The sequence below is a fragment of the Phoenix dactylifera genome, unplaced genomic scaffold (genome assembly GCF_009389715.1).
Source record: "Phoenix dactylifera cultivar Barhee BC4 unplaced genomic scaffold, palm_55x_up_171113_PBpolish2nd_filt_p 000555F, whole genome shotgun sequence".
Taxonomy (NCBI): domain Eukaryota; kingdom Viridiplantae; phylum Streptophyta; class Magnoliopsida; order Arecales; family Arecaceae; genus Phoenix; species Phoenix dactylifera.
In genome coordinates, this window is record NW_024067962.1 from 1 (window position 1) to 23,315 (window position 23,315).

General features: G+C 49.4%; 1 protein-coding gene across 4 annotated transcripts; it reads left to right on the forward strand.

Annotated features, from left to right (window-relative positions):
• Positions 1 to 13,110: 13,110 nt before the first annotated feature.
• Positions 13,111 to 21,535, forward strand: LOC103717449 (UBP1-associated protein 2A-like). Of its 4 annotated transcripts, none has more exons than XM_026808590.2 (2): positions 13,111 to 14,787; positions 21,120 to 21,535. In XM_026808590.2, exon 1 carries the CDS (start codon positions 13,220 to 13,222, stop codon positions 14,774 to 14,776), a length of 1,557 nt encoding a protein of 518 aa, XP_026664391.1. In that variant the 5' UTR covers positions 13,111 to 13,219; the 3' UTR covers positions 14,777 to 14,787; positions 21,120 to 21,535. The 4 variants fall into 4 exon arrangements, with proteins under 4 accessions (XP_026664391.1, XP_038975387.1, XP_008804060.1 ...); XM_039119459.1 differs by having other exon boundaries at positions 13,111 to 14,776; XM_008805838.4 differs by lacking the exon at positions 21,120 to 21,535 and adding an exon at positions 19,245 to 19,617.
• The last annotated feature ends 1,780 nt before the right edge of the window (positions 21,536 to 23,315 follow it).

The window sequence follows — 23,315 nt, forward strand, 5'->3', positions numbered from 1 at the left end:
CGCGGCGTGCCTCAGGAGAACAGACTGTTGTTGTCAAGAGATTGCCGACTCGAGGTCGGATTGCTGGATCCAGGGGGCAGCCGACTCGGGGTCGGACTGCGGAGCCGAAGATATCCGACCCGAGGTCGGATTACTGGATCAAGGGGCAGCCGACTCGGGGTCGGGCTGCGGAGCCGAAGATATCCGACCCGAGGTCGGATTGCTGGATCAAGGGGCAGCCGACTCGGGGTCGGGCTGCGGAGCCGAAGATATCCGACCCGAGGTCGGATTGCTGGATCAAGGGGCAGCCAACTCGGGGTCGGGCTGCGGAGCCGAAGATATCCGACCCGAGGTCGGATTGCTGGATCAAGGGGCAGCCGTAGTCTTCCTGGGCGCGCGTGCCGGTCACGTGGGGCATGGTGGTTAAGTTCCCCCGTAACAGTAGCCCCCCACTTCCGAGCCTGGAACCAGAAAGGGAACGGGTGAAGGGAGTGATGCTTCGAGATTGCCGCCATCCCTCGGAAAGGCGCGCGCGCTCCGAGCTCCCCGCTCTTTTTTTATGGCGTATGGCGGTTGTCGCTGATCTGGCGGTCTGCGGATTTCGGCGGACATCCTTCCTTAATGGCGTCGATTCGCCTTTGGGGCGAGAACGATCCTTCGGTAGCCAGGCGTCCGAGGGTTAGGCCTCAGGAAATCCTTCCGGCGCTAGGCCAGGCATCCGAGGGTTAGGCCTCAGGAAATCCTTCCGGCGCTAGGCCAGGCATCCGAGGGTTAGGTCTCAGGAAATTCTTCCGGCGCTAGGCCAGGCATCCGAGGGTTAGGCCTCAGGAAATTCTTCCGGCGCTAGGCCAGGCATCCGAGGGTTAGGCCTCAGGAAATTCTTCCGGCGCTAGGCCAGGCATCCGAGGGTTAGGCCTCAGGAAATTCCGCTCATTGGTCGGCCAAGGCTGGCGCAAGCCGAGGCGACCGGTCGGGGCTTCAGGCTAGTCTGCTCCCGGAATGATCATCGGGTTAGCCTGGCATCCGAAGGCCGAGCCTCGGGGAATTCCGCTCGTTGGTCGGTCAAGGCTGGCGCAAGCCGAGGTGACCGGTCGGGGCTTCAGGCTAGTCTGCTCCCGGGATGATCATCGGGTTAGCCTGGCATCCGAAGGCCGAGCCTCGGGGAATTCCGCTCGTTGGTCGGCCAAGGCTGGCGCAAGCCGAGGCGACCGATCGGGGCTTCATGCTAGTCTGCTCCCGGGATGATCATCGGGTTAGCCTGGCATCCGAAGGCCGAGCTTCGGAGAATTCCGCTCGTTGGTCGGTCAAGGCTGGCGCAAGCCGAGGCGACCGGTCGGGGCTTCAGGCTAGTCTGCTCCCGAGATGATCATCGGGTTAGCCTGGCATCCGAGGACTGAGCCTCGGGGAATTCCACTCGTTGGTCGGCCAAGGCTGGCGCAAGCCGAGGCGACCGGTCGGGGCTTCAGGCTAGTCTGCTCCCGGGATGATCATCGGGTTAGCCTGGCATCCGAAGGCCGAGCTTCGGAGAATTCCGCTCGTTGGTCGGCCAAGGCTGGCGCAAGCCGAGGCGACCGGTCGGGGCTTCAGGCTAGTCTGCTTCCGGGATGATCATCGGGTTAGCCTGGCATCCGAAGGCCGAGCTTCGGAGAATTCCGCTCGTTGGTCGGCCAAGGCTGGCGCAAGCCGAGGCGACCGGTCGGGGCTTCAGGCTAGTCTGCTCCCGGAATGATCATCGGGTTAGCCTGGCATCCGAAGGCCGAGCTTCGGGAAAATTCCGCTCGTTGGTCGGCCAAGGCTGGCGCAAGCCGAGGCGACCGGTCGGGGCTTCAGGCTAGTCTGCTCCCGGGATGATCATCGGGTTAGCCTGGCATCCGAAGGCCGAGCTTCGGGGAATTCCGCTCGTTGGTCGGCCAAGGCTGGCGCAAGCCGAGGCGACCGGTCGGGGCTTCAGGCTAGTCTGCTCCCGGGATGATCATCGGGTTAGCCTGGCATCCGAAGGCCGAGCTTCGGAGAATTCCGCTCGTTGGTCGGCCAAGGCTGGCGCAAGCCGAGGCGACCGGTCGGGGCTTCAGGCTAGTCTGCTCCCGGGATGATCATCGGGTTAGCCTGGCATCCGAGGACTGAGCCTCGAGGAATTCCGCTCGTTGGTCGGCCAAGGCTGGCGCAAGCCGAGGCGACCGGTCGGGGCTTCAGGCTAGTCTGCTCCCGGGATGATCATCGGGTTAGCCTGGCATCCGAAGGCCGAGCTTCGGAGAATTCCGCTCGTTGGTCGGCCAAGGCTGGCGCAAGCCGAGGCGACCGGTCGGGGCTTCAGGCTAGTCTGCTTCCGGGATGATCATCGGGTTAGCCTGACATCCGAAGGCCGAGCTTCGGGGAATTCCGCTCGTTGGTCGGCCAAGGCTGGCGCAAGCCGAGGCGACCGGTCGGGGCTTCAGGCTAGTCTGCTCCCGGAATGATCATCGGGTTAGCCTGGCATCCGAAGGCCGAGCTTCGGGGAATTCCGCTCGTTGGTCGGCCAAGGCTGGCGCAAGCCGAGGCGACCGGTCGGAGCTTCAGGCTAGTCTGCTCCCGGGATGATCATCGGGTTAGCCTGGCATCCGAAGGCCGAGCTTCGGGGAATTCCACTCGTTGGTCGGCCAAGGCTGGCGCAAGCCGAGGCGACCAGTCGGGGCTTCAGGCTAGTCTGCTCCCGGGATGATCATCGGGTTAGCCTGGCATCCGAAGGCCGAGCTTCGGGGAATTTCGCTCGTTGGTCGGCCAAGGCTGGCGCAAGCCGAGGCGACCGATCGGGGCTTCAGGCTAGTCTGCTCCCGGGATGATCATCGGGTTAGCCTGGCATCCGAGGACTGAGCCTCGGGGAATTCCGCTCGTTGGTCGGCCAAGGCTGGCGCAAGCCGAGGTGACCGGTCGGGGCTTCAGGCTAGTCTGCTCCCGGGATGATCATCGGGTTAGCCTGGCATCCGAAGGCCGAGCTTCGGGGAATTCCGCTCGTTGGTCGCGCGCCTATCACTTGCCGCTCGACGGGGTTTCTCCGTGGCCAGCTGCGATCGTATTTCTCCTCCTCTCGACGCGTCGCCTGGGGAACACCAGAAGGCTATTAAATGCTAATTGAGGCGTTACCTGGGAAATCGGATCGGCCAGTTGCTGCTTGCGAGGAGTGCCAGTTAAGCGGCCGCGATACGCGCGTTCTTCGAGGCGGATGCGGCCTGGGCGCGTGCGGAGATACGTGTGCCGTGGGATACACGCCGCCCGGAGTGTCCTGCATGAAGAATGCAATTAAGGAGAACGACGCTTAGGAGGTCGTGGGAGGATACGCCTCGAGAGCCGGAACGGCTCCGGATTCGATGCGCCCGCATTTATTGGAGCCACCCGCATCGGAACGACCGGGGGGCCACAGTTTGGCTATAAATATAAGTGCAGGTGCGGTGGTGCCTGCCAAGCCGGAGCTGTTCAGGTTGCCATGGATCGTGGACCTCCTCTCCGGTGCGTGGCTGGGAAGCCCCTGCCGGAAGAACGGGAGGTGCACCCCTCGCGACTTCCGCCAACTAGCCGTTTCATCTGGGATCAACGGGGAGATTCTCCCCGGTGGAACTCCGCTCTAGGCGTTTCATCCGGGATCACATCCCCCTCTTTTCCGTCCCACCTCCCGATTGAGCTCTGCGCCAGACGCTTCATCCGGGATCGCGCCTCCTCGCGCTCTTCTCCCTTGTATTCCTTCCCTCCCCTTCTCTTGGGGAGGGCCGGAATATCCTTTGGAGGTGGCGTTCCTCTAGGAGCAGTGTGAACTCCTTCTTCGTCCACTTCTTCTTCGTCCGCGCCGGCTCTTCGTCTTTTGCGTGAGGCGTCGATGGCGCCTCCGGGGAGAAGCACCCACGCCCGGTGGGATTGCAGCTGCTTCGGGTGGAGGGTTCGGGATCCCGGATCTTCAACTCTACGGAGTTCCCACCTCTTCCTTACTTTCTTTACTCCCCAATCCCCCTCTGGAAATTTTTTGTAATCACACGAACACGCCATTGTGACAAGGAATTATTGAAATGAAAAGGACTATACATTTTTTGAACTGTCTTTCTGGCTTTGTCTTTCTACTGGTAATACACCCGTAGGTTAGCGGAATTCCAGCTCCTTGGAATTTCTCGACCATCTAGGGCCTCCAACTGGTAGGAGCCAGGTCAGTTTACCTAGCGAACCCTATACGGGCCTTTCCAATTTGGCGCCAGCTTCCCACCTTCCGCGGGTTGAGATGCTTTGGCTCGCCTTAGCACCAGATCTCCGATTCTGAAAAGTTTTGGTCGGACCTTGGAGTTATAATATCGGGCCACCCTCCGCTGATACATCGCCATCCGAACCTGCGCCATTTCCCTCGCTTCTTCCAAGAGGTCCAAGTTTCCTCGGAGTTGCTCCGAATTGGCCTCGGGTCGGTGCGTAGCCACCCGGGGCGAGGGGAGTCCGAGCTCCACGGGGACAACCGCTTCCGTGCCATAGGTTAGGCTGAAAGGCGTCTCCCCGGTAGGGGTCCGATGCGTGGTCCGATACGCCCAAAGGACGTTCTCGAGTTCTTCGACCCAAGCTTGCCCCGTCCGACCGATTCGCGCCTTAATTCCTTAGAGGATTGTCCGGTTTGTCACCTCGGCCTCACCGTTGGTTTGGGGATGTGACACAGATGTGAACCGATGCTCGATCCCGAATTCCTCGCAGAAGTCACGGAAATGCTTGTTGTCGAACTGTCGACCATTATCCGAGATGAGGACCCGGGGTACCCCAAATCGGACAATGATGTTTTTCTTCACGAACTTCCGGACTTGCGCCTCCGTGATAGTGGCCAGCGGCTCTGCCTCCACCCACTTGGTGAAGTAGTCGATTGCAATAATCAAGAATTTCCGCTGGGCGGAAGCGACGGGGAATGGTCCGAGGATATCCATTCCCCACTGTGCGAAGGGCCAGGGTGCGGTGATTGGTGCCAAGGGGACAGAAGGGGCTCTCTGGATGTTGGCGTGGCGCTGGCAGGCGTCGCATTTCCGTACGTGATCCTTTGAGTCCTCCAACAAGGTAGGCCAATAATAGCCTTGCCTCATGATCTTGTGCGCCAAGGACCTAGCCCCCGAGTGCGATCCGCAGACGCCCTCATGGACTTCGCCGAGGACGTAGGCCGCCTCCGAGGGGCGGAGGCACCTTAAGAGGGGGGCGGTAAACGAGGTCCGATACAGCCTCCCTTCATAGAGTACGTAGTGGGCGGACTTCCTGATAAGTCGCCGAGCTTGATCTTCGTCTTCAGGGAGGATCCCTTCGGCGAGGTAGGCGACGAGCGGGTCCATCCAAGACGGCTCCGGATCAATCGCCATCACCGCTCCAGCCTCGCCGATGCTCGGGGCATCCAGGGTCTCCAGGTAGACCGCCCTCGACAAGTTGTGCACCTCTGCGCCCACCAAGCGGGACAACCTGTCGGCCCTGGCATTTTTGCTTCTGGGGACCTGCTGGATGTCGACACTGCCGAGGTCGGGAATGAGTGCTTGCACCTTCCGGACGTAGTTCTGCATGGTCGGGCTCCGGGCCTCGAACTCCCCACGGACCTGCCCGACCACCAGCTGGGAGTCGGTGAAGACCTTCAAACGCCGGATGCCGAGCTCCCCAGTGAGTTTGAGTCCTGCGACTAGGGCCTCGTATTCCGCCTCGTTGTTGGTAACTGGAAATCCAAACCTCAAGGCATACTCGGCTATCACTCCATCAGGACTGGTAAGGACCAGCCCGGCCCCTCCACCCTCGGGGTTCGACGACCCATCGATGTGAAGCGTCCAGGTCGGGAGGTCGAGGCTGGGCGTTTCCGGCGGTCTAGGTTCCGCCTCCTGCACCGTGCACTCAGCGAGGAAGTCCGCGAGCACCTGGGCCTTGATGGCAGGTCGAGGCTGGTAGCGGATGTCGAATTTTCCGAGTTCTACTGCCCACTTCACCAGCCGTCCCGCATTCTCGGGGTTGCTGAGGATCTGTCGTAATGGTTGATCAGTTAAGAGGGTGACAGAATGGGCCTGAAAATAGGGGCGGAGCCTCCTGGTCGCGGTCAGCAGCGCGAAGGCAATCTTTTCAGCCTTCGTATACCGCGTCTCGGCGTCCCGTAGGACCCGGCTGATGTAGTACACAGGCTTCTGGAGCTTTGCCTCTTTCCGAACCAGCACCGCACTGACCGCGGTTGGGGAGACCGCCAGATAGAGGTAGAGCATCTCCCCTTCTTGCGGCTTGGACAGTAGGGGAGGAGACGCCAGGTATTCCTTGAGCTGGTCGAATGCTGCTTGACATTCGGCAGTCCAGAGGAAGTCTTTTAGGCGTTTTAACACCTTGAAGAATGGTTGGCAGCGTTCGGCCGATTTTGCCACAAATCGTCCGAGCGCGGCGACCCTTCCAGCAAGCTCCTGAACTTCCTTTACTTTGGTCGGAGGGGACATACCTTGGATGGCCTTGATTTTGTCCGGGTTGGCTTCGATACCCCACTGGTTGACAATGAAACCAAGGAACCTCCCGGCCGAAGCGCCAAAGGCGCACTTCGCTGGGTTCAGCTTCATGCGAAACTTCCGTAAGGTGGTGAAAGTCTCCTCCAGATCCACGATGTGCTGGTCTGCCTGGCGGCTCTTCACCAGCATATCGTCCACGTACACCTCCATGTTCCGGCCGATTTGCTCTTTGAAGATTTTGTTGACGAGGCGCTGGTAAGTGGCGCCAGCATTCTTCAGACCGAAGGGCATTACCTTGTAGCAGTACAGCCCCCGGTCCGTTATAAAGGCAGTTTTCTCCTCGTCCTGTGGGGCCATCATTATCTGGTTGTAACCGGAGAAGGCGTCCATGAAAGACAGTAGCTGATATCCGGAAGTCGCGTCGACCAGTTGGTCTATCCGCGGAAGCGGGAAGCTATCCTTAGGGCACGCCTTGTTCAGGTCGGTATAGTCGACGCACATCCTCCACTTTCCGCTCGCCTTCCGGACAAGTACAACATTTGCCAGCCACTCGGGGTAACTCACCTCCCTTATGAATTCTGCCTCCAAGAGTTTGTCTACCTCCTGGTCGACCACCCGGATCCGATCCGGGGCACAGTGTCTCTTCTTCTGCTTCACTGGCCGGTGGGTCGGGTTGACGTTGAGGGCGTGAGAAATGACCTCCGGGTCGATCCCAGGTACATCGGCCGCCGACCAGGCAAATACATCGGCATTGGCTCGGAGGAATTCCACCAACCGGGCCCGGGCTCCCGGGTCGAGATTGGCGCCGACCCGGACCACCCGGTCCCGGCAGCCTTCCTCGAGGGGAACTTCGACCACACCCTCGGCCGGCTCCCCGTGCCGCAAGGCCACCTCGTCTCTGGCATCAAGGGACTCGACGCTTAGGGCTTCTGCGGGCTTCTTCCCTTTGAGGGTCGCTAGGAAACATTGCCGTGCGGTCGGTTGGTCGCCTCGGACCTCCCCGATCCCGACCGCCGTGGGGAACCGCATGAGCAAGTGGTACGTAGAGACCACCGCGCGAAGGGCGTTCAGTCCGGGTCGTCCGAGGATAGCGTTGTAGGCCGAGGGAACACGGACGACCAAGAACCCGAGTCGCACCGTGGCTTCTGCAGGTGCGACGCCCGCAGTCACAGGCAGCTCAACGACACCTTCCGCCGGGACAGCGTCACCGGTGAATCCTATGAGGGGGGTGGATATTTTGTGCAACAATTGTCTGGACAAGCCCATCTTTTGGAAGGCCTCGTAAAACAAGATATCAGCTGAGCTTCCACTATCCACAAGAACACGCCTTACATCATAGTTTGCCATAGTGAGGGAGATCACCATGGCGTCATCGTGGGGGGTCTGAACCCCCTTTACATCCTCATCACAAAAGGTGATTACATTGCCGACCCTCTGCCTCTTTGCGACGGCCGCCCCTAACGCTTCCGTCGAGCCCCCTGCTTTCCTCACGGGCCGGGGGCAGCCCCCAGTGATAGTGTGGATTACGCCCGCAACGGGTCGATTCTGCTCCCGAGGCTCCGGAGAGGCCGGGTCGGCCGGACGCGGGTCTGCGGGGGGACGTCGGTCGCTCACATATCGACCGAGACGCCCCCGGCGGATGAGAGCCTCGATCTCGTCCCGAAGCTGGAAGCAGTCCTCCGTGTCGTGGCCGTGGTCTCGGTGGTACTCACAGTACGCCCGGGAGGGCCTCTTCCCAGGGATCCTCCGTATCTGTCTCGGGGCCGGGAGGTCCTTCCGCCCCTTGATCTCCATAAGGATCTGGGCCCGGGGAGTCAGGAGAGGGGTGTACCGGTGAAAACGTCGGGGCGGAGAACGAGGGCGTGGGGCGCCGTGGTTCTTCACCGGCGACGGGCTTCTGCGCCGACGCTGAGGCGTCGGGCTCCTCCTCTGGCGTGCCTCTTTCCGCCTTTTCTTCCCAAGCTTTTGAGGGATCTCGGCGGCCTCCTTGCTCCGGTGGGCGGCCGCCTCCTCGGCGTCCGCATACTGGTTCGCCCGGGACAACAGCTCTGGGAAGCTCCGCGGCAGGCGTTTGTCCAGGGAGAAGGTGAGTCTGCCCTTTCGGAAGCCACGCTTCAGGGCTGAAAGAGCTACCTCCTGACTCAGGTTCCGGACCTCCAGCGTAGCCCTGTTGAAGCGGGTAAGATAATCCCGCAGGCTTTCTCCCTCGTTTTGCCGGACATCAAAGAGGGAGTCGGAGACCAGTCGCCGCCGGCTACTGACGGCGAAATGAGTGATGAAGAGGCGAGTGAACTGGTCGAAGGACCGGATTGAGTCAGCCTCCAGCCCGGCGAACCATGCCCTCGCCGGGCCACGGAGGGTTGCCGGGAAAGCTTTGCAGAGAAGGGGATCTGATGCTCCGTGGAGGAGCATAAGGGTCCTGAAACTCTCGACGTGATCCCGCGGATCCGCCGCCCCGTCATAGGGCTCGATCGCCGGCATTTTGAACCCCGGCGGATTCGGGGTCCGCAGGATCCTCGAGGCGAGCGCCGGCTGGGAGGAGATCTCTAAGTCGGCGAAGGGATCTTTGGAATGGCCCTTCAGGACCTGGAGTTGTCGGTGGAGATCGTCCACCCGCTGGTCCAGGGAGCGCGACCGGTGGGTGGGAGACAAGGAGCGGCGAGAGGGGGACCGACTGGAGCGCGGGTTCCTCGAGGACTGGGGGGTCTGGGAACGCGCCCGGGCCCGCCTCTCGTACCCTGCGCAGCTCCGGTGGGAAGGTCCCGGCAGAATGGAGCGTGCTCGAGAATCCTCCTCGCGCCGGTGCTCCTCCCCATGGGAGAGGAAGGAACGCGGGTTGAGGAGGACAGGCGAACGCTCAGGCAGCGGCGGCTCCTGAGCCCGCTGCGGCGCCCGGGACATCGCACCCTGCAGATTCTGCACCGCTTCCGCGAGGGTGCGAACCTGCTGGGTTAGCTGGTCGAACTGGCGGCTTCGACCATCTGAATGGGCGGTGGGGCGGTGGAGTGTTGCTGAGAGCGTAACACTCCACGAGAGGCCAGTGGCGCGAGAGGCCCCGCGACCGGAAGCATTGGAAACTCCACGACCACCTCGCCGTGCGATTACGATCGCTCTGAGATCCGGGCCCTTCCTCTAGCGCCAACTGTTGCTGAGGGTCCAAACCGAGAACAATTGGCACAGCGGTGTGAACGGGGTTTCCTTTGAATTGCTTTGGTTGCGCTCCACCTTCCGCCGGGAAACCTGCAAGCAAGCCTCGCACCACCACTGGGGTAGTGGGGGTCCTCCGACGATCAAGTTAGAGGGAATCGAAGGAGAAGGAGAGGTAGCAGGTAAGATGATGCTATGGAGAATCTTGCTTACCCTCCCCCTTCCCCCCCAGCCCCATATATATCAGGCTGGGGGGTTTTTCTGGGGATTGGTCATCGTGTGGCACGATGGGGTTGCCACTGACGTGGCCGTTACAGGGCATCGTGGGGCAGCGCCGAGTACGGCCATAGCAAGGCGTAGTGGAGCTCCGCTTTGTACGGTTGTTACAGGGGATCGTGGGGCAGCGCCGGATTCGGCCGTTGCAGGGAGTAGTGGAGCAGGGGGCCACGGCGTGCCTCAGGAGAACAGTCTATTGTTGTCAAGAGATTGCCGACCCGAGGTCGGATTGCTGGATCCAGGGGGCAGCCGACTCGGGGTCGGACTGCGGAGCCGAAGATATCCGACCCGAGGTCGGATTGCTGGATCAAGGGGCAGCCGACTCGGGGTCGGGCTGCGGAGCCGAAGATATCCGACCCGAGGTCGGATTGCTGGATCAAGGGGCAGCCGACTCGGGGTCGGGCTGCGGAGCCGAAGATATCCGACCCGAGGTCGGATTGCTGGATCAAGGGGCAGCCGACTCGGGGTCGGGCTGCGGAGCCGAAGATATCCGACCCGAGGTCGGATTGCTGGATCAAGGGGCAGCCGTAGTCTTCCTGGGCGCGCGTGCCGGTCACGTGGGGCATGGTGGCTAAGTTCCCCCGTAACAGGTTAAATGGTCGTTTGGAGTCCGGCGGCGATTCGAGGAGTTATTTTGGGATGAATGTCTTGGTGACACATGGCCAAAGTTGGTGAACGTCTCATCGGAATGGGTTGCTTAGATCTTCTATAAATAGGAAAGGTGGCAGCCCTAGCCTTTTCACCTTATTCCTTCATACTCAGAGCTTGTAGAGAGGAAGAGTGCAAGCACAGAGCATTCCTTCTATGCTTCCCTTCTGTGGTTCTTCTTCCTTGTTCTCTGTCAGATTCTTTCTTTTGTCTTCTGGTGGGTTGCTTTACATCCTTTTTCTTTTCCTTCTCTTCTTGTATCTTTCTTTTGCACATCGTCTATGGATCCACCCATCGGAGGTTAGTCTTCCAATGATGAGGGGGTAGGTCAGAGCTCTCCCGACCGAATCTCCGTGGCCTTAAGAGGAACTCACCCCGATGTATCCTCTAGTCCAAATACTGAGGTGAGCCTCCTGGGGTAATCCGACCTTGATTGGATTCAAATTGTGTTCTCCATCCTGCAAAACTTTATCCTTGAGCAGCCTGGTGTTGCCCCAGGTCTTTGAGGCATCGACGCATCTCGTCGAGTTTGTAATCAAGGCTGGCTTCCCTCCTGGAAGCCCTCTTTGGTCTTGACTCCTCTCAGGAGGGGTAGTCAGAAGATCGAGGTTAGCCATCCTTTGCCTGACTTTGTGGCTGAGTATACTGCGCGGAGAGACCTACTATAGATTCTAGGGTGGCGAGCAGGCTGATTAGGTAGCGCTTGCCCCCTACTCCGAGGTGAAAAGGGATGACTCAGATATGTCAGATCTTCATGGTGGCCCTAGTTGCGAACCTCCTCCTGCTGCTGCTAAGCAATGACTGAGTGTTGCATATGTTGGATTGCAGTAGCCAGCATCTAGACCTGCTACACAAGCAATTAGAATTGCTTGGATGTTATCGCTAGGGCCACCTATGGCTCTAGCGAGGGTGGAGCCCTCCATGGGCTTTGCAAAGAGCTATCAGACTCCTATGGTTCGTTTGTTTGGGCATTAGAAGTTGCTGGTTGTGCCTTTCAAGACTTTATGGTGATTGGTGAATGAAACCTCCGTAATAGGATGGGATCTTCCTCTAGCTTCAATATGTTGCTGCTAGGCACCGGCTTGACCTAGGCGCCAAGTGAGTGGAGCGTGGGTGCTGGAGGGCTTGGTGATCGGCTACTTGGATCATGCTGGGTTAAGATCTGAGATGGACGGTAGTTGTCGGGATGCTGGTCCGCGACGACGCTCCAACCTTAAACAGCATAGACGAAGAAGTCCTCTTGTTAGGGTATGTTCAGCGGGGGACACTTCGATGCCTAAGTCGGGACGATACTCAGAGAATAGGAGGAGGTTCTCAGTAATCTGTCAAGGCACTCAAACACTTACCTAGAAGATCCTCCAGAGAGTTGATTGTATAGGCGAAGGTGAGAACCTATCACCATAAAATTCGGGCACGTGGATTAGCTAGGATTGGTTGGCCTTCGCCGCACGTTTCGAATATTGGGCATGGGCATTTCACATGCAGATCGTGTCTTGCCTTTTAGATCAGCATGATTTCAAAGATCGCCTGGGATCTTGGCTATAGTGTCACTAGGTGTAAGGGGCTTTTAAAATTCAAATCTGATCGCATGCTTTCGGGTATGCCAAATGGCTGGCCCTGACTGGTGGTGCGCTGGCATCATGGCAATCTTTGGTTGGACGACCCCTATGGTGAGCTGTGGTTGATCTCAATGCACATCATTATCTTTCTTAGATATTCTTCCATTAGTAAAGCATATAGGGTATTTAACAAAAGAAACCTAGTGGTAGAAGAATCCATACATATTTTTTTTGGTGAAACTAACAACTTCCATCAAGGACGATAGCTGTGTGTGATGATTCAGATGCTATATAAAAAGAAATGGAGGAACTCACCCTAAGGGACACGTCAATAGAGATAGAAGCAAGAATGATGGACAAGAGGATGAAGAAGATGAACAAGGGCAAAATTCTCAAATTGAAGATCAAGGTAATATGATCTATCCAAGGAATGGAGGTACTCTCATCGTCATCCTAAAGATTTAATTATTGTTGATCCATCACAAGGTGTTAGGACTAGATCATCTCTTAGGGACATATGTAATCACCTAGCTTTTGTATCTCAAATTGAATCTAAGACTATAGAAGAAGCTAAACAAAATTATAATCGGATAAATACTATGCAAGAAGAATTAAATCAATTTGAAAGAAACAATATTTTGACACTTATAAGTAGATCCAGAGATTATTATGTAATTGGAACATAATGTGTATACATAAATTAGATGAAAATAGAAATGTTATTAGAAACCAGGCTAGATTAGTTGCTCAAGGCCGCTTTTCTAAATGAATGTATAGTAGAAAAAGTTTATGTAGAACAACTGATCTAATCAACAAATTCAATAGGATTTTGAATCTAATTATCCAAATGGATCCTTAAGAGATTTAAAAAAAAAAAGGAAAAAAAAGGAACCACTGGGCCTGGGTTACCAAGGTGGGAAGGCTCTAGCAGATGATGATTGAATCTTGGCCGTTTGATGAGTGTAAAGCAAACGACCACTTAACCTTTTCTTGATGGTAGAACGAATCGACGGTCGAGGGCAGATCTGTCCTACGACTCCCCAGATATAATCCCTCTGGAACCGACTTGCAGAAACTTCTTCCGGTTTCGGTATTCAAACCCTAGCCGATCAAAATCTCTCCGCACGCCCCTGGTTTTATTCGTCCGTTGTCGCCTCTCTCTCCTTCGCTATGGCCAAGAAGCGAAAGCTCGAGAACAAGGCCGAGCCAGCCAAGGACCCTGCCCCCGAATCCACCACCCAAGAACCCAAAGACGAAGAACCCATCAGCCAAGAGGTACCCATCAAAGAAGAGGAAGAAGAACCCATCAGCCAAGAAGTACCCATCAGCCAAGAAGTACCCATCAAAGAAGAGGAAGAAGAATCCCCCGTCGACGATGAGCAGATGCCCCAGATCCCCGAATCCTCCTCCTCCCCCAACCCTAACCCACCTTCCTCTGCCGCCGCCGGCAACGGCGTCGCCGGCGACGACGACGAGTTGGAGAACGACCCGGCCTCCATCCAGAAGCTCCTTGAACCCTTCCCCAAGGACCAGATTATCGAGATCCTCCGCGACGCCGCGATGAAACACCCTGATGTTCTTGAGGAGGTCCACCGGATCGCGGATATCGATCCGGCCCACCGCAAGATCTTCGTCCACGGCCTCGGGTGGGACACCAAGGCCGAGACCCTTATCGCCGCCTTCCGCCAGTACGGCGAGATCGAGGACTGTAACGCCGTCATCGACAAGGCCACCGGCAAGTCCAAGGGCTACGGATTCATCCTCTTCAAGCACCGGAGCGGGGCGTGGCGGGCCCTGAAGCAGCCTCAGAAGAAGATCGGCAACCGGATGACCGCCTGCCAGCTGGCCTCAACCGGCCCCGTCCCACCCCCGGCCCCGCCGGTGTCCGAGTATACGCAGCGCAAGATCTTCGTCAGCAATGTCGGGGCCGATCTCGATCCCCATAAGCTGCTGCAGTTCTTCTCAAAGTTCGGGGAGATCGAGGAGGGGCCTTTAGGGTTAGATAAGGTGACCGGGAGGCCGAAGGGATTCTGCCTCTTTGTATACAGGACGGTTGAGAGCGCAAGGAAGGCATTGGAGGAACCCCATAAAAACTTCGAAGGCCATATCTTGCACTGCCAGAAAGCAATTGATGGGCCAAAACCAAACAAGTCAGGGTTCCACCTCCAGGGCTCCGGTGGCTTGCATCATGGTGCCGGTGCAGTCGGAGCACACGGATCCCACTTCACGAGGAGCGATAATACTGGGTTCATGGGTGGGGTGGGGAGTCAAGTGCCTGGAGTAGGTTCTTCTGGGCATTTGGTAGCCCCTTCAGCCGCTGGATTGGGGTTCAACCAGGCAGCTCAACCGGCAGCTGCAGCGGCAGCAGCAGGGTTGAACCCAGCATTAGGGCAGGCTCTGACTGCATTCCTTGCCAGCCAGGGGGCGGGACTGGGATTGACAAACCTTTTAGGCACCCTGGGTTCTGCTGGAGTGGGGGCACCGGCAGTGAACCAGGTGGTTCCCAGCGGAATCGTGAACAGTGGGGGGCAAGGGATGCAAGGCACTTATGGGAATCAGGTGCCGACTGTTGGTGGAAACGTGAACCCTGGAGTTATGGGAGGATACGGGGCACAGGCAACCATGCAGGGTGGATATGGGAATGCACACATGGGGCAGGGAGGAGCTGGACGGATCCAACAGGGCCTTGGGCACATGGGTGGTATAACACCTTACAAGGGTCATTAGGTAAGGCTCAGGTACAACAGCATGCGGTCTGTATAGCGTTTGGTATATTTTTTGTCTTGCTTTCTTTATGAATATAGATATTAACAACTATTTCCTTCCGTCTTGTTATGATGTTTACATTCTGCTACCTTTGTTTTATTTTGTTTTCACTGCATGAAATTGGCCCTCGACATATATAGACAAGTATCTAGGTTAATCATCTAGTTCTATTATCATCTGTAGTCATCTTTAATACCTTCACCCTTGAAACCATATAAACTAAATATAATTTTTTTCCTTGCTCAAGCTTTTGTTATGGCTATTTATCGTTCAAAAATACCAGAGTTTACATATTCTGGGTTTTGACTTTGTTGGAAGTTTGTCTACTCATAAAAATCTATAAAAGAAAGGGACTCTGGCAGGAGCTTTCTTGGAATGGTCGTTGGTTTGGGAGACTGGTCATATTGGATGTCTAGTTTTTGTAAGCTTATTATCTACATATTCTGGTTTTTGTAAGCTTATTATCTACATATCCTAAATGTTTGTAATACTTCTTTGTGTGTGCTCAAAGTTGGTAAACGTGACATGATTGGAGATAGTATATAGAATAAAGTCATGTAAGGGTGGGATGGATGCATTGCCAGGTAAGGGTGGATTGGGTGGATTCAAGGAAGTGTTAAAATAAAGTCATGTTAATTTGACTCCTGGTTTATTTGAGTTTATTTCAGTTGCAATAGTGAAAATACAATAAATCTTGGAATTGTTAATGAACAACAGTGGAGTATATAGATTTTAAAGTCAAATAGTGCCTAGTTGGCTACCAGCTAGCCACGAAGGTCTCTCTAGGTGCCTAGGTCTTGATTTTTATGATGCTTCTTATGTGATTCTATCCTCTCCCTTACTAAGTTCTGCAAAAATTTCAGTCAAAACGTATCCTGTCATTGATTGAATCAAATCCTTGAATAATGAGAAATGCCATTCCATCCTCAAAAAAAAGAAGAGGAGAAATGCCATGAGATTCATTTCTTAGAATGTACATCAACATGGAGGATTGGAGGAACCAAATTTGCCGTTATCAAAGGCATATTCTACATTCAAGATTTTAGACATCATTTCATTGAAATATGTTATGAAACTTTTCTACCATCTGCCTCAACGTATCTTCGACATGTTCTAATATGCATATGATGCCTTTTTTTGTTAATTTCTAGTGTAGTGTTTCCAGCAATGGACTGAAAAATATAAAGGGACAGCATTTATTGTCTATGTCTCCAGTTACATCGTTGTCCTATAGAAATTTTTATTCATCATGCTTTCTACTTCATGTTTCTTCCAAGCTGTACAAATTGAAACGTTTTAGTGCTTTTCAGCTATTGCTTTCTGTTTTTCTTTCTCCCCTGCTTGTTATCAATCAAAAATTCAATACAGACCAATCTGTTTATAGTTCTTAGATGCCAGCATTGTTAACACATTATCATGTTTGTAAGTATCCCTTGGTCTTCTCCAATATTTGAAACATTTGTGTAGCCACAAGTAGTTGAGTAACTTTTCCCAACATGCGCTAGTCCATAACTTATTTAAAAAGTTGAATTCAAATGCTTTATAATGAAACTCATGCTTGACAAAAGGTGCCTTGCATATGTAGTAGATGGATGCATGCAGCATGTTATTTATATATTGATTTTCTTTTGGACTGATGGAAGCTCGTATGGATGGATATTGGCACAAATTAGTCATGACATGCTGATATTGACTTTCATCTCCAGGTGTCTGAAAGATACCTTAGGCATGTAGAAGTGCAGAGTGCCATAACTCTGTCATCTAATTGACTATATGTGTAAGGAAATAAGATATTTACAACACTATGTAGTATAATTTGTGCAACAGGCATTTAGAAGATACATGAATAAATCTATTAGTTGTTTTGCCGACAAATGCTTTTTTTCCTTATTTTCAACTGAAAGCTTGAAAGTAATTGCCAGGTGACTGTTATACATGATCATAGGATTACCATGTATACACATCAAAGTTTAAACTATCTTAGGACAAACCATGCTAGTGTATTGCCCTGGGCGAAATTTGTGACAAAACCAATAATTTAGTTCTCTTGTCACAAAAATCACTTAATTAGAAGATTTTTAGGGATATAGTTACTCTTTTTCGTCCAGATTAATATCATTTTCCAATTCGAATACAAATGCTAGTATTAGAACCATGTTGTTTAATTTGAAGTAATGTGTAATGTCTTGAAACATGATCACTAATGTTTTGAAATACTATACTGTGCCTGGGAGGGCACTCAGATTATGTTGGCACAAAACACTAACCTCACTTAATAATAAGGAGAAACTAAAAAAATTATAATTGAAAATGTGAAATATAACATATCAAATAAGGGAGTACAGCTTAGAGGTGGAAAAGGCAGTATGGGCATAATATTAGTATTCTTCATGCCTGGGCATAATTTTAGTATTCTTCACGCCTTTTATGCTGCTTTGCCCTGCGTCAGCAACACGCGATTCTCTCTGCATATTGGCGATCTAAAAGGGTAGGGGAAAGTACAATCTCGTATTTGCTCAAGTGTTACTAAATGCATCCCATAAGAAGTATGTCTAAACTTACTGATGATAATACGTCCACTACAAACAAACTTGCACCCATAAACTAAATTTCTCATAACCATCTTAGATTTGATTATGTGTCCTCTAGTATAGTGGAACATATATGCTATATTGCTTTTTTTGCAAAGGAATTCTTATGTTATTTTGTATTCTCATTTGTTGTTTGATAGCCTGGCATCCCAAGGCATGCAGTAGTAAGAATGAATATATCATTTCTATATTGTTTACAAAACTGTATATTTTGTTGCACCTTTTTTTTAAAAAATATCTGGATAATGCCCTAATGACATTGTTAATGTAATATAAGGTAAAGCATAACTTCAGTTAAACATTAAGCATTTCCATCATATGCTATTGTTAAAAATCGACTAAAAGTTAAGATTTTTAATTACTAATTTGCAGTGCTTAAAGTAGCTCAGTTTGAGTAAAAATCATCTAGCCCAGTTCTGCAATCACACTGATATAGCTTTGATCAACCAGTAAGTTTTGCACATTAGTTTCTGTTAAGGGTGCCGTCTTTCTGCTCCCAGCTTCCTTCTTTTTAAAAAATTCAAGTAGGAGAAGGCTCCTTGTAGGTTAATTAGGCTTATCACTTAAGTTGGCAAGCTCCTTAGAGACTTTCTTTTATGCTTTTGTTTGGAGAAACACTTTTGCTGACTTGTTGGCCCATAGGCTGAAATAGTTTCTATAGAGAAACATTCAAAATTTTCCTTGTAAATCCCTTTTGCACCTCTGGTGTCCTAATGCTGTCAATCAGATGTCCAAATTTTTCTTCTAAATAGCTTTGCAACTGTGCGGGATCTGAGATAATTGTAAAATTCATGAAACATGTGATCGATCTTTTTAAGATAACTGCTAATAAGCATGGCATCCCATAATGATACTAGATTTTGTTCTTCAGTATCCCAGCTGTCACTTCTCCCTGTTATGCCATTGCATTGATGTTGCTGCATGGTGGTTATGTTGATAAAGGTTTTAGACATTTGTTTTACTCTGGACTTGGTGAGACTGCCAAAAGCTTTTGTAGGAGTTACCCTCATGCATCATGTCACAGTGCTGCATTTTTATACCATCTATTTACTTTTAGTTTATTTAGTACACTATACTAGCATGCCTAAAATCCAGAAAACTGAAGGAGTTTTGAATCTGACAGTTGCTGTATAGTGAAAATATGAGCTTAAAATAGAAAACATGATTTTTATTTAAATGTATCTGATTTGTAAAAGCATGATACAGAAAGGATGATTTTACATACATGCATCTGATTTTTCATCAGCATGAAATTTCTTTTTAACGACGATCGGAAAAAAATATTATATGGTGATATGAGTGCTGTATCTTTTTATAGGTTGAGTGGATATTCTGGTTCTTATTTTGAAGGCATTCCTTTCATATGATTGGCATGCAGCTGATTCAATAGCGCACACTTGGGCTCTTTTTAGTTTATTTTGATGCAAAATATTCTGCTTATCACTTATATAATTTTATTTAAACTTCTATTCTTGTGTAGTTTTTATCCATGTGAAACTTTTTTTTAAAATTATGAAGTATTTTGTTTATTATTATTTATAATGGCATGGCTGAGTCTTTCTTGTTTATACAAGTATTTGGTAATTGAATTTGAATTTCTTGTTCATACTCAAATGCAATACATTTTACTGATTATTTTTATCACCACATAATGCTGATTTTGGTGAAATAGGTTGACATTAATTTGTATCTGCAAAATGTATTTCTAATTTTACATCTAAAATTCAATTTCTGATTTATGTTGTTAGCAAGATGTCTTTTTACTGCTTTTAAGGTTTCAACTGGAGCTATATATATTAGTTTTAAATGATTTTTCATGTTTCTTATTCCTCTTGCAGATCCTTTCTAGCTGCATTTGTCTATTATGTCTGGGCAGATGATTCTCCTGGAGTTCCTGCTTCTGCGCCCACACACAAATGCAATGTTTTTCCGTTCGATAGCTACTCTTTACTTTAAAACTTGAGTTTTCAGCCGTAGCACTGGAACTTTATTTCTTCTTCAATCCTTCAAAATATGTAGTACTCTGAGCAACTATTTTAGTTTCTTAAAGGCCTTTTAAATGGCTTGTGGATCTATTGTAAAAGAGCTTTATAGATTTAAAGCATGTTGGCTATAAACTATTGACCTAATATTTTGCAAATTTAGTTGTACTATTATATTATTGCCAACTTTTCTAGGAAATAAGTTTATTCTGCATTAATGCATTGCAAATAACTAAATTTTTAATATTGCTATGGTTCATTTCTGTGTCGACAAGTTTCTGCTCGAAATCTGAAGAAATAAGCTTCAAAATTTCATTTGATGTTTATTTTTGGTTACAAATATCTTATGATTTAACTATCCTGACTTTTTTTTACGTGTGTAAAAATATATGTGATTCAGTTTTGCACATGCTCACTCTTGTTTCTGCAGGGTGGGGTTTTCTATTATTTGGTATTAATAGTTTCCCCCTTAGTTACTTTCGACCCAACCTCTTAGCTCACAATTTATTATGATCCATCACTGATGTATGGTGTCAAGTTGGGGCTTTTGATGATTTTTTTAGTTAACCGTGACCATCAATTCTTTCAATGGTCCGTTAGAATGAGCAAAAATTAAGTGTGCTGCCAGATTTAAGAGAATGTGTTAGGTGAGATGGTGTCAAACTTTCTTCAGTCTCAAGTATTTAACCTAGAGCGTCCATTTTATATGTTATTGCTGTTGAATCCTTCAAACATGGTCTCCCAAAATGGAACCTACCACCATTCTGAGCATCGTGTTTTTGTGTATCAACATTTTCAACCTGAAGGAATAACTGCTTGGGTGTTGTTCTGTGTGAAATTGACTCTCTTGGATTTTTTTTTTGTGCACTATAAAGCATTGAGGAGCACTTCTATGGTGCACATGGTCTTATGGTTTGTATTTCGCAAAGCTGTGAAAGCACATAATATCCTGGTTCAGTCTAAGGTATGTAATTGGGTTTCACATTTGGTTTCCTTTTGGGACTTTCTCCATTCTTTCACAATCTTGTAGTTAATGTTAATATTAACTTTTGTAGAAGATTTGGTTGTGAAAATTCAGAAATTAGATTTTCACATGGGATTGCACTGGTAGTATTAGGAATAGTTGGATTAGTTTTCGCAATAATTTCAGAAAGTGGTTTCACTGCAGTATTATTTTTCAACTAAGAAAATGTTCTGTTTCAAGATCTGGAATTTGAGCTTCCTTTGCAATAGAGGGTTTCTTTAGCTGTTCTGAATGACAATTCCCATTTTTTTAAGGATGTGTCAGGGTTATTTGTTTGATTATGAAATCCTTCCCATTTTTGTACGGATGTGTCGGGGTTATTTGTTTGATTATGAAATCCTGATATATGAGAGATGCTATTTTTGTGATTCAACCATTTTGTGAATGAAATGGATGGATTTTTGAGATGTTATAGATGGGGACTCTTCAAAGTCAGTTTGTATTAGTTTTGCAAATCCTCTTCAAAAATTTCTCGAGGCTTTAAATTTCTTGGGAAACATTGATTTTGGAAATCAGAAGTCAGATTTCAGCTAGGTTATGCTGCCTGTTTGGGTTTTGTTTTAGTGAGAGTTATTATTACCATTTTCATAGACCTTTTTTTTTTGGTAAACAGGATACATGGGATGCATCCTACCGTTCTAGCATGAATACATCAAAAAGTTTCATTATAAATGTTTTGCTATCTTAGTGCTTTCTCTTTTTCTCAGTCAGAAAGATTCACGAAGTCAACTCCCGGGAAAAAGCCTGCCCATTGTTTTGGCATGCGCTGGAAGTTTTGCAAATCCTGCTTAGTATCTGGAATTACTTTTGAGGTGTTTCTGTCTTTGTCATTTTGTGGTATATGAAGTACTTGTACTGTGGATCATTATGAGGGTTTTTTTGCCGGCGCTCAATGGGATCTGGAGTTGACATTTAAGGACAGCAGAGTTGGTGTAAATGATTGACTCGGTAATATATGATGACAACTGGGTTTAGCGGTTTAGCTAGTAGTGATCTAGTATTCAAGGATTTCTGTTCTTTCTGGGGCTGTCAGTGGTAATTGCCTTTATGGCTGTCCCCTTTGGTGTTTATGATGTCAAGTACTTCAGGACCTAGTTTAAACAAATATGGGAAGGCTTTGATATGTTGTTTGCTCTTGAAGTGTTGCTGTTAACAATTTTTTTTTCCTCGGAACTCATCCCCTTGCATTTTTGGGAAAATAATCCATTTTATTCTTCCATAATTTAGATAATGTTCCTATTTTTCACATCCTCAACGCAAGTTTACTCCTCATAAATGGTGAACCCACCAGATGCCCTCCTTCGCTCGTGCTCTTCATACCAGCAGCAGATACGCTTTAATAGAATGTTGGCATGGGATGACAACATTTTAGCAGGCGTAGGACGAGAGAAAATCGGCAGCTTAAAATGTATTCTCTACGCCGATGATACAATTCTTCTCTGCAGTGCGGATCGGTCGCATCGAACCTCAAAACTCCTGCTGTATGGTTTCGAACTACCATCTGAACTAACGGTGCATTTTGAGAATAGCTATCTTTATGGTATATGACTACCAGACAACTCCTGCAAGTTCTTCGGAATAGTTATGGGAAGCGGCCCCAACCGCATACTTGGGCTTTCCTTTGCGCTCCAAAAAATTCGAAGCAGCGGATTAAAATTTATTAATGGAGAAAATTGATAGGAAACTAGCTTCATGGAAGGGCAAAGTTCTTTCAGTAGGAGGACGCCTTGTGTTAACCAGCGCTGTAGTTCTATGCCCTTGTGAGGCCCAGCCTTATTAGGTAGGCCTGTTGGGCCGGCTCAATCCTAAAACAGTAGCTCTAAGGCCTGTTTCAGTCAAACAAAATAGGATAGAGCTTTGGTAGAACTCAGCGGAGACCCTGAACTTTATCGGAGGCTAGGCTTATCCTAGCCTCCACTGCTATATAAGGCCCTCCCAACTCTCCCCCAACAGATTTTGGTTGATGTGATATCATTTCGATTTTAGATGTTTTTCCTAATGTTCTAAAATTTCACTTTAAGTGTTTTTTACATTTTTATTAACAGACGGTCTATGTTCCTAAAACCTTGCAAATCAATGAGGCCAGCGTATGTGCTCGCCTACTATAATGCCAACATAGACAATTCAAATTTCAAATCATTAATGCTATACCATTCTACAATTTTTCATTTTTTTCATTTAAGAAGAGACCGCTAATCAATTTCAGATATCAAATTCTATGAATTGCAATGCTCAGTAGAGATTATAGTTTGATAATTTAATCTTTTAATAGCTATTATTCGTGTAAGTCTAAAAGACTATATGCTTAGTATTGCCTACCTATGCAACCCAAGAGGAGGGCTGAGCTAAATTGGGTTCTTCAAAAGCGTTAAACTATAAGTGCAACGAAATAAAAATTTAATGTGTATGTGACGAGCAATGAGAGATATGAGCAAAAAGTAAGTGAATATATAAAAAGAATAAATTACACAAACTAAGCATAACAAACACAAAAGATTTATAGTAGTTTGACACTAAATCCTATACTTACGTCCACTTCTCAAAACACCCTTCTTGAAAATTTCTACTATAATCTCTTCAAGATTACAATAAGATTGTTTTGAATGCGCTCATAATCAAACCAATTGATTTTTCACAGAAAATCAACCAAAACCACCTCCAAGCTTTCTCTAGGCTTGATACACTTCAATTCAAAGTTTGGATAGACCTTTCCCACAAGTTTCAACTCTTTAAACTTGTTACAATAGAGTATAAGAATTTGTAATAAAAATAAACTAAAGATCTCTAAAAAATTTTCCAAAAAATTGATGGAGCTCTTAGAAGTAGTTGGTTGGCCTTGAATGGACTTGAATGCTTTGCACCAACTCGTTTTGACAGTCAAAGTTATAATCTTTAAGCACACC

Excerpts from the sequence above, each read along its gene's own strand:
- LOC103717449 (XM_026808590.2), top strand. The coding sequence starts at position 13,220 with ATGGCCAAGAAGCGAAAGCTCGAGAACAAGGCCGAGCCAGCCAAGGAC.